Source organism: Teleopsis dalmanni, chromosome 2 (genome assembly GCF_002237135.1).
Source record: "Teleopsis dalmanni isolate 2A chromosome 2, ASM223713v2, whole genome shotgun sequence".
Taxonomy (NCBI): Eukaryota; Metazoa; Arthropoda; class Insecta; order Diptera; family Diopsidae; genus Teleopsis; species Teleopsis dalmanni.
The window spans coordinates 78,646,479-78,658,653 of NC_051847.1; the positions used below are offsets into that span (position 1 = coordinate 78,646,479).

The 12,175-nt window shown below is 28.9% G+C and overlaps 2 protein-coding genes across 2 annotated transcripts; one reads left to right on the forward strand and one right to left on the reverse strand.

The window, feature by feature from the left end:
- On the reverse strand, positions 1–1,477 carry LOC119684199 (leucine-rich repeats and immunoglobulin-like domains protein 3; the record flags this gene model as incomplete). Its single annotated transcript, XM_038098186.1, is given in 5 exon segments — positions 1–342; positions 420–705; positions 766–961; positions 1,018–1,229; positions 1,302–1,477. Coding segments are annotated over 5 exon segments (1,181 nt in total), but the record flags the coding sequence as incomplete, so codon positions are not given.
- A 2,926-nt stretch (positions 1,478–4,403) lies between these two features.
- LOC119684201 (lysozyme) lies at positions 4,404–9,329 on the forward strand. The gene is made up of 4 exons (XM_038098189.1): positions 4,404–4,862; positions 8,403–8,491; positions 8,574–8,637; positions 8,784–9,329. Exons 1-4 carry the CDS (start codon positions 4,712–4,714, stop codon positions 8,915–8,917), a joined length of 438 nt encoding a protein of 145 aa, XP_037954117.1. The 5' UTR covers positions 4,404–4,711; the 3' UTR covers positions 8,918–9,329.
- The last annotated feature ends 2,846 nt before the right edge of the window (positions 9,330–12,175 follow it).

Consider the following 12,175-nt stretch of genomic DNA (forward strand, 5'->3'; position numbering starts at 1 on the left):
ATAAGATCGGATGTAAGTGCTCTTAAAAAGTTATGTGTAAGGTCCAGCGTAGTTAGGCGCGTTAAGTGTTGTAGAGAAGCGCTTGAAACGGCTACAATACCATTATAACTCAAGTCCAAATTCTGTAAAGAACCTAAGCCATAGAAGGCATGATCCTGTAATACATCAATTTGGTTGTGACGTAGATATAAGCTAGTAAGCCGTGAAAAATTCTGTAGTGCTTTATTTTGTATGCTCTTTATAAGATTACGATTTAAATTAAGTATTTCTAAATTACGTAAACCAGGTATTGTTGTGCTGGAGAGTGGTCCATTTAAATTATTGGCAGTTAAGTCCAATTCCCTATTAAAAAAGAAGCAGAACAAAAATTATATTCAGAATAAAATAAACTAAAATAAGGGAAATATATTAAAAATTACCTTAAATTAAAGCATTGAGTTAATGCTTTCAGACTTGTGGGAAAATCACCTAATCGGTTGCCACCTAATTTGAGTACTTCCAATTTTGCCAAATTTGAAAATGTTCTTTGGGATATGCTTGTAATTTGATTGTTACTTAATTCAAGATAAACAAGATTAATAAGACCAGCAAAATCTGAGGTACCAAGTGCTTTGATTCTATTAGTGGATAAGTCTAAACGCTCTAGAGCTGTAAGTGTTGAAATCGAACTCCAAGGTACGCTTAATAAGGCATTACTTGGCAAACCTAACATATGGTATTAATTTTATTGTAAGAAACATAAAAATTATATCTTTATTTATTTACCTAAAGCTTGTAAGGGTCCTTTGATGCCCAAGAAAGCATATTTATGTACACGTTTAATTTCTCCTGAAGAAATCACTAAACCGTGCAGTGAAACTCCCTCAAATATTTTGGCATCGCTCAAAAACGTAACATTGCGTAGGGAACAATCCAGGAGAGAAACGGAATATGGAGAAACACGTAAATTTTCAGCAAGTACCTATGTTATGTATATATATATTATCAATAAATTTTTTTTTAATTAAAAATACTTACTGTTAAGCCATGTAGGTCACCGTTGCAGCGTAATGTATGCGGTAAATCACAACCGCATTCTAAACTACGAGAACCTGTTATGTTTGGACATTTCCATTCAGTATTATCATCACCTATCGGTATCGATGAAACTTCTTCGGCTTTGCGTTTCTTTGGTGAGCTTTTATTAAAATATTTCAAATTCGTTTTAATGGCTGGTGGAGGATGTGGTACTAAAGGATCAGGGTTTAATTTATTACTACCACTTTCTGTTAACATGGCAAGATTTGTAGTTTTGGTAGTACCTAACATATTTCCTGATGATTTATTCATTATTAATGTTCTTGGTGTGGTCTGTGTTAATGTTGAAGTATAGGTAGTAGTGGACCGTGGTGTTATGCTATCTTCGAGCAGATCCTTTAGATCATTCGATGTTACGATAGATATCATCAACCAAACTAAACATAGTTGCAAAAGTCTCATACTAAAATAGAAAAGAAGTAAACAATAAAATTAGTTTATGGAAATTTACAGTAATTTTTATTTAATTTAATACGTTTAACCCTAATAGAGCCATAAAGAACGTGGTGATAGCAGATGCAAATTTACACAAGAAATTGCATAAATTTAGAGATAAACACTGATATGCGCTCAATAATCGTTGCGTCTTGGGAAGAGTTGCAACTTTTTTTGGGTCAAGATTTATTTTCTTCAAATATTTTTTTTTTTTTTCAATTCAATAAAGTTTTTATTATATTGTTAGACACAAGCCAATTTGCCAATTAAGCGCGTTATTTCATTTGTGTGAAAAGATTTATTACGGGTGTGAACATGTGTAACTGGGGTGACTATAAAAAATGAATGAATGTTGAAGAGGCGCGAAAGCGAAAGTTTACTCAATTAAGCTAAAATTTTTTAAAAATAAATCTTAAATGAATTCTTTCTTAAATTTAACTGAGCATACTTTAAATCTGTATAGGAAAATCAAATTTGAATCGGATTTAAAATCAGATTTAAATTTTAGTAGAAGATACACATATATAGCAGGTTATATAGCCTTGTTAATATATATTTTATGAAACTTCACTCTATAAAGTTATTTATAAAGCGAGCATATTTGTTCAAAAGGTTCAAATTTTAGAAGAAACTGTATATAACCTTTGTTATCGCTTCAGGTTTTAGCTATATTATCTATTATTATTAAATATTAGGGTATGAATGCACCCCGACCTAAAAGATCTATTATGCGCCTAAGTCCCAACTAAGACAATTCTAGACTATTTATAAATCTCGTAATTGCTATGGGCTTGATTTTACCTATTTGATTTGGGACTTAGCTTCCAAGGTAGGTACGCCTAGCCGCCACTGGGCAGTTGCATAGAACATGTTTTGATGTTACCTTCTCCTCAAGACAGAGTCGACAGGTATCACCTTCTACCGCACCTAAATTCTTCATGTGGTAATTGATTCTACAATGTAGATTTTAATATCGTTTCCGCTAAGGTTCAGGATAGCGTCAACTTTGATGTGTTCAGGATCAATGAATCTTCTTGACTGCCGCATGCCTATTTGAGCTCTTCAGTGTTCAAGTAGACTTTGTTTTTCCCGTTCACATAATAAGTTATTTGTGAAGCTATTTGTTACCCATAGAATAGCTCTGGACCAATTAAATGTACTCCTTTAATTGGTCCCTTCTTTGCTAATGGTAAAGCCAGTTTGCTAGCAATATTGAAGTGTTGATTACAGTATTCTTCTGTTTCTGATCGATTTGGTTTCTATATTATAAAGAAATAGAGTACTTGTAGAAAAATGTCTGCGAAAAGTTTGTCTTATATGGAAAAAGCCATGAACAATGATTTCTTTTTCCATGTGTGGGTGAATATACTCTGCATGGCTTTTAGTTTCAACGAAACAATGCGATATGTTATATTGTCAGAGAAATTATTGAGTTATTAAAGGTAGAGCTTAACGAATATTTTATCTCCAAGAATAGAGCTATATTCATCAACACATGATTTATCACTGAAAGAATACCTCGTCATATATCATATTGTCAGATAAATTATTAAGTTATTAAAATAAGTTACTAAGGTTATTTTTTATATCTGATAAAATGTGGTTTAAAATTTGTTTCCCTAACTGCTAATTTAAAATCTTGTGCGTTCAATCTAATCAGTGGCTTACTATCGCCAGTTGGTAGTATTGTTGGTCACCTGTTCTTCCAGAAAAGATGCGAACATCCTCTACCGCATTTTCTACTAGTGGTTGCTGAATCAAACGCCCTTTTAGCGAAAGCACTTTCTTCCATTCGCTTCCACTTTTATGCACTTAACTATGTCAATATTGCGGTAAAGCTTGTACAGTTAATTGTTCCATCTAATTCGATACGCGTTGCCAATGCGCAAGGGACCCTAGATCTTCCAAAGAACTTTTCTCTCAAAGGTCTTTTTGCTTTCTCTTCACTATTGGTTATTGTCCAAGCTTCTGCATTATACATCGGGACAATAATGATTTTTGTGACTTTTGTTTGTTCAGGACTTTCTTCTAAATTGCCCGAAGTAAAATCTATTGACATCGAGAGATTCTTCATTAAATCTCGACTCTGATATTATTTTTAGTGTTAAAACAAAACAAGTCTTTCACAACTTCGAACAGATAGTTGTCGATAGTGATGTGGGCTCCCAGATATAACCATATTATTATTAAAGACAGTGTAATTGTCCAGTATTTTAACTGTTTAACAATAATACAACATATTTAACCAATTTTTTATAAACAAATTGAATATTTTTTGATCTGTTTTAGTTTTTAGTTTCGCATATTTTTTTGATTTGATGGGAATCGTTGTGAGTACTTTGACCTGACCTTCTACTTAAACTATAATTATATTTTTAATTGATTAGGTTTATATTATTTTTATATGTAGACACTGTTGAGTTTTAAGTTTATTTTATTTAACCCAATGATAATCATTCATGACTGTTACATACTTTCCATGGAAATATTTTCAATGGAGTGCCCACTACAAAACTGCAAATTAATCAACATATATAACCAGATAATGCCACAAATTTGTTTTTAAATTAAGTCCACATGCCATTAAATATTCTTTTCAATACAAACATTATTACTGCTCTTCTGTTTTGATCATAAAAATATATAACTATCATCATGTGGTGTACCATTGATGACGATGTGATTTAAGCTTAATATCAAGTGACAATTGCGAAATCTTACTGCACAAGAGCATAAAAATGTTTGTAAAAAAAATAATAAATAATAATAAAAAAAATAAAAATAAATTAAAAGTAATGTGAATGCGTCTTGTGATCTTAAATTCTCTAAAGAAATATATGAAAATTAACAATGCGAGGCTTTAAAAGCCTCAGATGTAGTCTCACGCATCTAGTATTATTTTAAATTTAGCACGCAGAACTTTAAAAATTTTAAACTAACGGGTTGTGCCTGGAGAACGGAGAGATAAACGAAGCTTATAGGGGTCAACTAACTGCTGTTATCCTAGCGCATATCCTGGGTTTAAAATTGTATTTAATATTTATATATTTAAAGTGAACGCGAAATTTATTTTAAGTTGATAAGTTAAAATTGTTTTTAATGAAACGCAAAAAATTTTTTTAAATATTAATATTCCTTTAAAATATTAATAAATTTCAATAAAAAAAACTCATAAATCACGAACTCATAAAGCAAAGCAATGAAGTTACAGAACAAATTCTTGACTTCTATAATTTTTTTAGTACTGTGTTTTTCGACATATAAAAGTGTAGATGCGAAAATGCTTACTAGATGCCAGCTAGCAAAGGAGCTGCTGCGTCATGATTTTCCAAGGAGTTACTTATCGAACTGTAAGTTGTGATTTGTTTTCAAAATACTAGTATATATGAGTATGAGTAAATATGAGTATATCAAATAGATTGATGGTTTATTTTACTCTCATATGAACCTGGTACTGTACAGAACTATTTTTATAGCAGATTTTGTTAATAAGACATATATTAGCGTATTTTGACTTCTTGAGCATGAATATGAGGTCTTGAGTATGAAATATGAATATATGTATTGAATATATGTACTCAAAAATTAGAAGTAGAAGTTACAAAAGAAGTTAAAAACAGAAACCAATTTTTAACAAAATTTCGGAAATAAAATTTAGTAAAGTGTTTTTGTAGACTAATTGGTTCATATTAATAAAGAAAAAAAACACGATTTATTTTACAAAGTCTAAAGTCATCATCAGAAAACAAATGACGATGAAAATAAATAATATTTACAAAAAACTATTTACTTTTTTATATTGTTTCTATTATGATCCATATTTTTACTTTCAATGTAATATTTATACAATTTTTAACTAAATAAATTTTTTATAAAGAGATTTTTCGAAAAGTAGTAAACTACAACAACAAAAATTATTTTTATATTATTTTAATTATTTGAATTTTTGGCTGACCATACAGCTGTTTTGAGTATTGCCTAATACGCATCATCAGTGGTCTTAAAATTATTTCTTATATTTAATTATTCGTAAATAAAGTTTTGAGACTGCAAGTACCAGAAATCGAACTTGCGCCCTACCAAATTTGAAGCTCAGAGTCAGCGTACCTTAACCAACTGACACAAAACCGTAATTGACTTTTATGTTCGCACATTTTTCTGGAGTTTTGTTAATTTGCTGTGAAAGTTTTATTAATTTTATTAAATTTTTTATTAAATTTAAATACTGTTTTCATGAACTATAAAAAATATTTTTAGTGTTTAGAATACCAAATATTGGGTTCGAAAGCATAATTACCATACCATAAGCTGGATGCATGGCATATAATAAAGTTGGGTGTTAGAGGTGGCATTATAAAATTATTAGAATTATCTTTCGAAACTTAATTTAATGTAGATTATTATTAATAAATTTTTTGTTATTAATTTAATAAATAAATTTAAGTAACTGTTTAAAAAACTAATTCAGTAAGAGTGTTATGTAGTGGCATGGAGGGGAGAGCAGCAAAGTCTATGAAGTAGATTAAGTAACTCATGCAACCACTTAATAAGATTTTAAATATAGACATTGATTCATGAGTTTGACATGCAAACTAGTCAACAAGCTTCGAAACGCCTTCCAACTGAACCGAAACCAAAAAAAGCACTTAAGAGTAAGAGTAAAAAGTAAAGGTGACGTGACAGTTTTTTTGATCATAGTCGTGGTATATACTCGGAACTCTTACCTGAAGGTGAAATGAGACACTAAAAAAATAATACTATCTGAGCGTTATAGCGTATATGAGAGAGCAAATTTTTCGAAAAACACCAAAAAAAAAAAGAAAAAACACAAAGTTTTTTCACCACAATAACGAACTACCTTTTGCTCAAAAAGTACTCGGATTTTGAGTTTCGGGAACAGGAAAAAGTTGCACAGATCCAGATCTGGCCTGATTTGGATATGGTGCCTGAGCGATGACAGTGGTGCCGTGTTTGGTCAAAAAAACGCGTACAACAAGAATTTTCCATAGTAAAAATCTGCTGTAAACAAACTAATTGACAGATGGCGCTCAAATTTGTACCATATGTCAAGAAAGGGTGTACCAAAATAACAAATTTTTGAAAAAGGTCTATTACTTAAGGAGTAGTTAACAAACAACAAAATCCTGATACTTTTTTAGCAGATGGTATCTCACAAGACCATAATTGTGAACATAATTCTGGCTAAAAACTTAATATATCTTATCGAAAAGCCATCGCACTCCCTTGATATGGTTCTGGTCGACTTTTTTTATTTTTCATAACTCTAAGTCCCACTTCGAGATACCTGTTTTTAGTCGACATATAACATAAAAGAGAATTTGCGGCGAGTATTGAAGTCGATCTTAAAAAAATGCGTTTAAAAAAGTTTTGCTGATTGGGTTATTCATTAGTGTAAGTGCATTTTCTCGGAAGTGGTCTGCTTTAAAGGCGATATAATAAATTTTGATGAACAATACATATTTTGTGTTCTATTAACTGATTATCGTTTTCTTGATTTTTTGACATAGTATTATCTTAATATCTTAAAAAATTTAAATTAATATTACATTATTGTTAAGATTGAATTTTCCAGATATTTGTGAGGCTTTAAAGGAAACTTAGAATCCTATATTAACTATAAGGTGGAACCTACAAATGAAGAGAGCTTTTAAAAAATAGGTATTTGTATTGTGACCATTTAATGACTAATAATTAATAAACATCAATTACTGATTATATGGTAGAGTCAGATGCGTTCAGAGGTATTATAAATAAAAAGGCTATATTTTTAGCAAGGACTTGAAAAGAAAGAAATACCTTAGCTTATCATAATCCGGTTTAGTTTGGATAGTGTTACGATTAATGTCTTGTCAGGTAGATGGGAAAGTGGGTCTGTTATACATGTGTTGTTAAAATTTTGTAACACTTAGATCAGTCTAGTTATTTATTTAGTTTGAAAACTACATTTTAGATTTAACACATTGTGTGATTAGTCCGTATGACAACGCAACGGCAGTGCCATTAATGAAAAATCTATATAAATCTTAAAAATTCCAACTTTTAAATGATGCATTTCCAAATTTCATAACTTTATACAATTTCTCACTGAGGACATTTTCATAACAATGGAGTATTTTCCGAATTCTCTCGATTTTCAAAAGGAGTAAATCGCGAAGCAACAGCCCTATATGAACTAGAAAAAGTCTTCTTTCACCAAGACAATGTGTCAGTCACAAATTGTTGGCTATCATAGCCTAATTGCAGAAACTATACTTCGAATTGGTTTCACACTCACCGTATTCGCCAAATTTGACTCCCAGCTATTACTAACTCTTCGCAGACTTCAAAAAAATGCTCTAAAGAAAGAGATTTGGCTCCGACAATAAACTCTGCGCCAAAACTAAGGCCTATTTTAAGGTCATAATTAACCAACAAGAGAAGTAACGAAATGTTAGAAAAGCGCTGGAATGATGGTGGTGTTATTCTTGAAGGAGACTAAAGTCGATTCTTTCCAGAAAGTTGTTATTTTATTAGTTATACTGCGGACTACTCCACTAAATTGTTTTTTATTAGTTCCGCGCGTAAATCGATTTGGCGTTGTACTCAATTTTTATCTAATGGAGTGAAGCTAATCGATTATACATTTGGAAAAAATTTAATAAATAAAAATAATTGGTGATTAAAATAAATATAATATGCATAATTATAATAAAATTTTATGTTCCTTATTATTTTTTAGCTTCTGTCAAAGCATTGACGTCAATACATTTCACTTACAAACAGATATATAATGTATAATAACAGCTAATTATAATATATTAATATTTTATTATGCAAAATATATGTTTTTTTTAAACTCTGCTAATCATAATGAAAATTTATTTTTTCAGGGGTCTGCTTAGTTGAAACTGAGAGCGGTAGGAGTACATCTAAAGTCTTACAATTACCGAATCAAAGTGTAAGCTATGGACTTTTTCAGGTAAATATAAGTGATTTATAAATTCAAATATACATCACATATACATATATATAATTAAATACAAATCAAATTGAATTAATAGATCAACAGCAAAAATTGGTGTCGCAAAGGACGGAAAGGAGGCGTCTGCAATATAAAATGCGAAGGTGTGTATCATAGAAAGTAAACAAGAAAAGCATTACGTTCTACGATTCCAATATGAATATATTAAATTTACAATAGACTATTAAAATTTGTGCATAATTAATTATTATTTTGTTTAACTTTTTTTATTGAAAATCTTTAATTTTAGATTTTTTGAACGATGAAATTTCTGATGACTCGCGTTGCGCCATGCAGATCTTCAATCGTTACGGCTTTCAGGCTTGGCCTGGTTGGGTTAATAAGTGTCGTGGGCGAACTCTGCCTGATGTCTCCAGATGTTAATTCAGGCGTATACATATTGATATATGTGGCTTTATGCAGTTTAAAGTGTCACATTTAGAATTTCGTACTGATTTAAGTTGATAGATTGAAAGGCATACAAACGAATGATTATATCGTTACATCGTAGTATTACAATTTAATTTAAGAAACCAAAAACAAAATAATAAAAAATTTATGCTTAGGTTATATTGGCAACGAAAATTGGCTTATTTATAAATTGTTTATTAAAAGTGATATTTTTTTATTTAAAATTAAATTAAATGTAAATTATTTAATTGGTCTCGTGATTCTAAAAATACTAAGCAGAAAATAATAATATAAACAAACTTAATATAAGTTAGTGGGTATAACGTAAATTAAATTTATTTTTGTTTTAAGTTTAATTAATATATAAATAAATTTAAAATTATACACAATATTTACACATATTTATTATAAAATACATATATACATATATTTATAATTTACAAACAACTTAGAGATTTTTTGTATAAATCATCTGTTCATGTAAATTGCACTTCTTATTGTTTTAAATATAATTTTAATTATTCATTAATTTCCATATTTATTCTGTGGTAGAGATGTTTGTCAATATGTGCATATATATAGTATATAAGACTATACACCATATATACACGTATTTGTGTTGTTGAAAAAAAAACCCAAGAGAAAGATTTGATTAAATGCAAATTATAAAAATGCAAACAAATTGATAACAGAAAAAAATGTATCTGTTTGTAAACAGTAATTTCTTCTTGTTTGTTGTCATTCTTAGTATTGTTTCAATGCTCAATGCGAAATAAGTATCTCTACTCTCAGGCGGTAGTATTTACAAATTCTCAGAATATTATGTAAAATTCTCAAAACAAAAAACGTATAATTTTTGCAAAAAAAATAATTCAGTAGGCAATATTGACATTTCATTTACCCTACTCGATATATAAAAATGTTCTACAATAATCTATCAGAGCGAAAATTGTGTATATAATTATTCACGATAATTAACTAAATAATCACTGTGTATATACAGTGATAAGATTTATATTATAAAATATTTGATTTACCCTACTAAAATTATAATAATGTTCTAAAATAATCTTTCAGAGCGAAAAATAATGTATATAATAGTTTACAATACTTCACTAACTGATCACTGTATATATACTAGATCTACGATACCCAGAGTCGTAGATCTGATCCCAATAAGATATATAAGATATTTGATTTACCCTACTAAAATTATAATGATGTTATAAAATAATCTATCAGAGCGAAAATAATGTATATAATAATTTACAATACTAAAGTAACTGATAACTGTGTGCGTAAAAGATCTACGGCACCCAGAGTCTCGACCCAAGTCCCAATAAGATTTGTTCTAAATACGCGCTTAAAAAAAGCTTTAAAAAATTTCTTTAAAAAGTGATTGGTGGTTCTGTTTCAAACTACAAAATTTACATAGAAGTTTGATAAACTATTTGGTATCACTAGAGACCATACACGCATAGACACTAGAGTCTATGCGAGTCTCACGGTCAGCCCGATAATTTCAAATTAACCTAACTAATGCACTACAAACAAATAATAAACACTAAATGTATTTATGTATATTTGTATAAATGTATATTTGTTGTATATCTAAACTAAATTTTTCAAAATTCATTCTTTATTCATTCATTCTTTCATATTTAATATTAGAAATATTAGAAAAAATATTAATAATTTTATATGTACGAACTCTTATAGAGAAATGTACTTTTATAATAAAATACTATTATGCATACCATAAATATATATATATATATATATATATTAATACAGTCAGATATCTCTATAACGAATTCTACTTTATAACGAAGTTTTTAAAAGTATTGTTCCAGTCCCGAATATTCTTTAATGGAGAGAACTCATTTGCTTAGCAGCACATACTTCACGTTTCTTATGAGTTATTTAATGCTATTATTTTAACAAGATGAACAGAATCCAGAATTCCACAATTCATTATTATTCATTATTATATTATTTATTAAAAAACAAGGATATTGCATTAAAATGAATCACTGCTCAATGCTCCCTGCACATATCTTTCATATCTAAATATTTATTATATTAAATAATTAGTGAAGGTCATTGCGCAATAGTTCCCTTTTCATTATATTTCTTCGGCTAGACTTTTAGGAAAGGGAATCGCCGCATATGTCCTCTAGGTAACGTCAATGTCTATACCGTGTATAGAGAAAGTTTTGTGGGTACAAATGTTTTGTAAAATATTTCAACCTATAATGCATTTTTTCCAATAAAGAGGTTTTTTCTTGACAATAGTTGTATTTAATTATTCGTAAATAATCTTTTGAGACTGCAAGAACCAGAAATCGAACTTGTGACCTGCTAAAATCGTAGCTTAGAGTCAGCGCTTTTCCTTTAATTTTTTAAAACTCCAATTATAAAATTTTTAAGTTTTTATATAAACTTTAAATGGTTTTTCAAAAGGATTTTCTTACTTGAATCTCTGTTTATGTCACTAGTCCATGTACATACCCGACAAGTATATTAGTCATGTATACGTACAAATCTTTTAAGTTGTTAAGTTTTATTATATTGTGCAGCAGGATTTATAGGATTTATTTAATTCATAGCTATTTTTAAGTTCGAATTTATATCTTACATACATATCTTCAAATGCCAAATGGTTAACTGGTTTTCGATTTTAACATATATACCTATGTTTTGGGTTGGTGATGTTTTATTTTGATTTCACTTATGAAAATTATAAACGTTTTGAATATAGTTTTATTGCTTTGGTGTTTCTTATGCTTTACAGGCAATATCGTTAATAAAGGTGGTTATCTGTAATTAGTTCCTAGAAATATTTTTATCGGACTAGTTTTTTGTGCAGTATTGTCTAAATAATATTAAGATAAATAATAGGGAGAGCAAAACTTTAAGTGCAACTTGATTTCATCGTATTAAATTATTTAATACAATATATAAGAAATATTTTTTAAATTTTTAGTAAAATTCGATTTTTTTTTGTTATAATTATTAATGTAATCATGTTAAAAGTATTGAAATTATGTAAAGAAATTTATTACTATATTATAAAAACTTTTATTATTTTTATAAATATTATATTTATATACAACAATATAAAGTTAATTATTTTTGCTGAAAAAGCTACGCTTTCTTATAATCACAAAGAAGCTATAATAGCAAGGAAAAGACATGTAGAAAATACGATAAGTCATCGATTCTAATTTG

Bases quoted from the DNA above. Each gene is read 5' to 3' on its own strand.
- LOC119684201 (XM_038098189.1), top strand. From the start codon at position 4,712: ATGAAGTTACAGAACAAATTCTTGACTTCTATAATTTTTTTAGTACTG. The intron at 4,863-8,402 runs GTAAGTTGTGAT...TTATTTTTTCAG, and splicing joins AAGGAGTTACTTATCGAACT to GGGTCTGCTTAGTTGAAACT. The intron at 8,638-8,783 runs GTGTGTATCATA...CTTTAATTTTAG, and splicing joins CTGCAATATAAAATGCGAAG to ATTTTTTGAACGATGAAATT.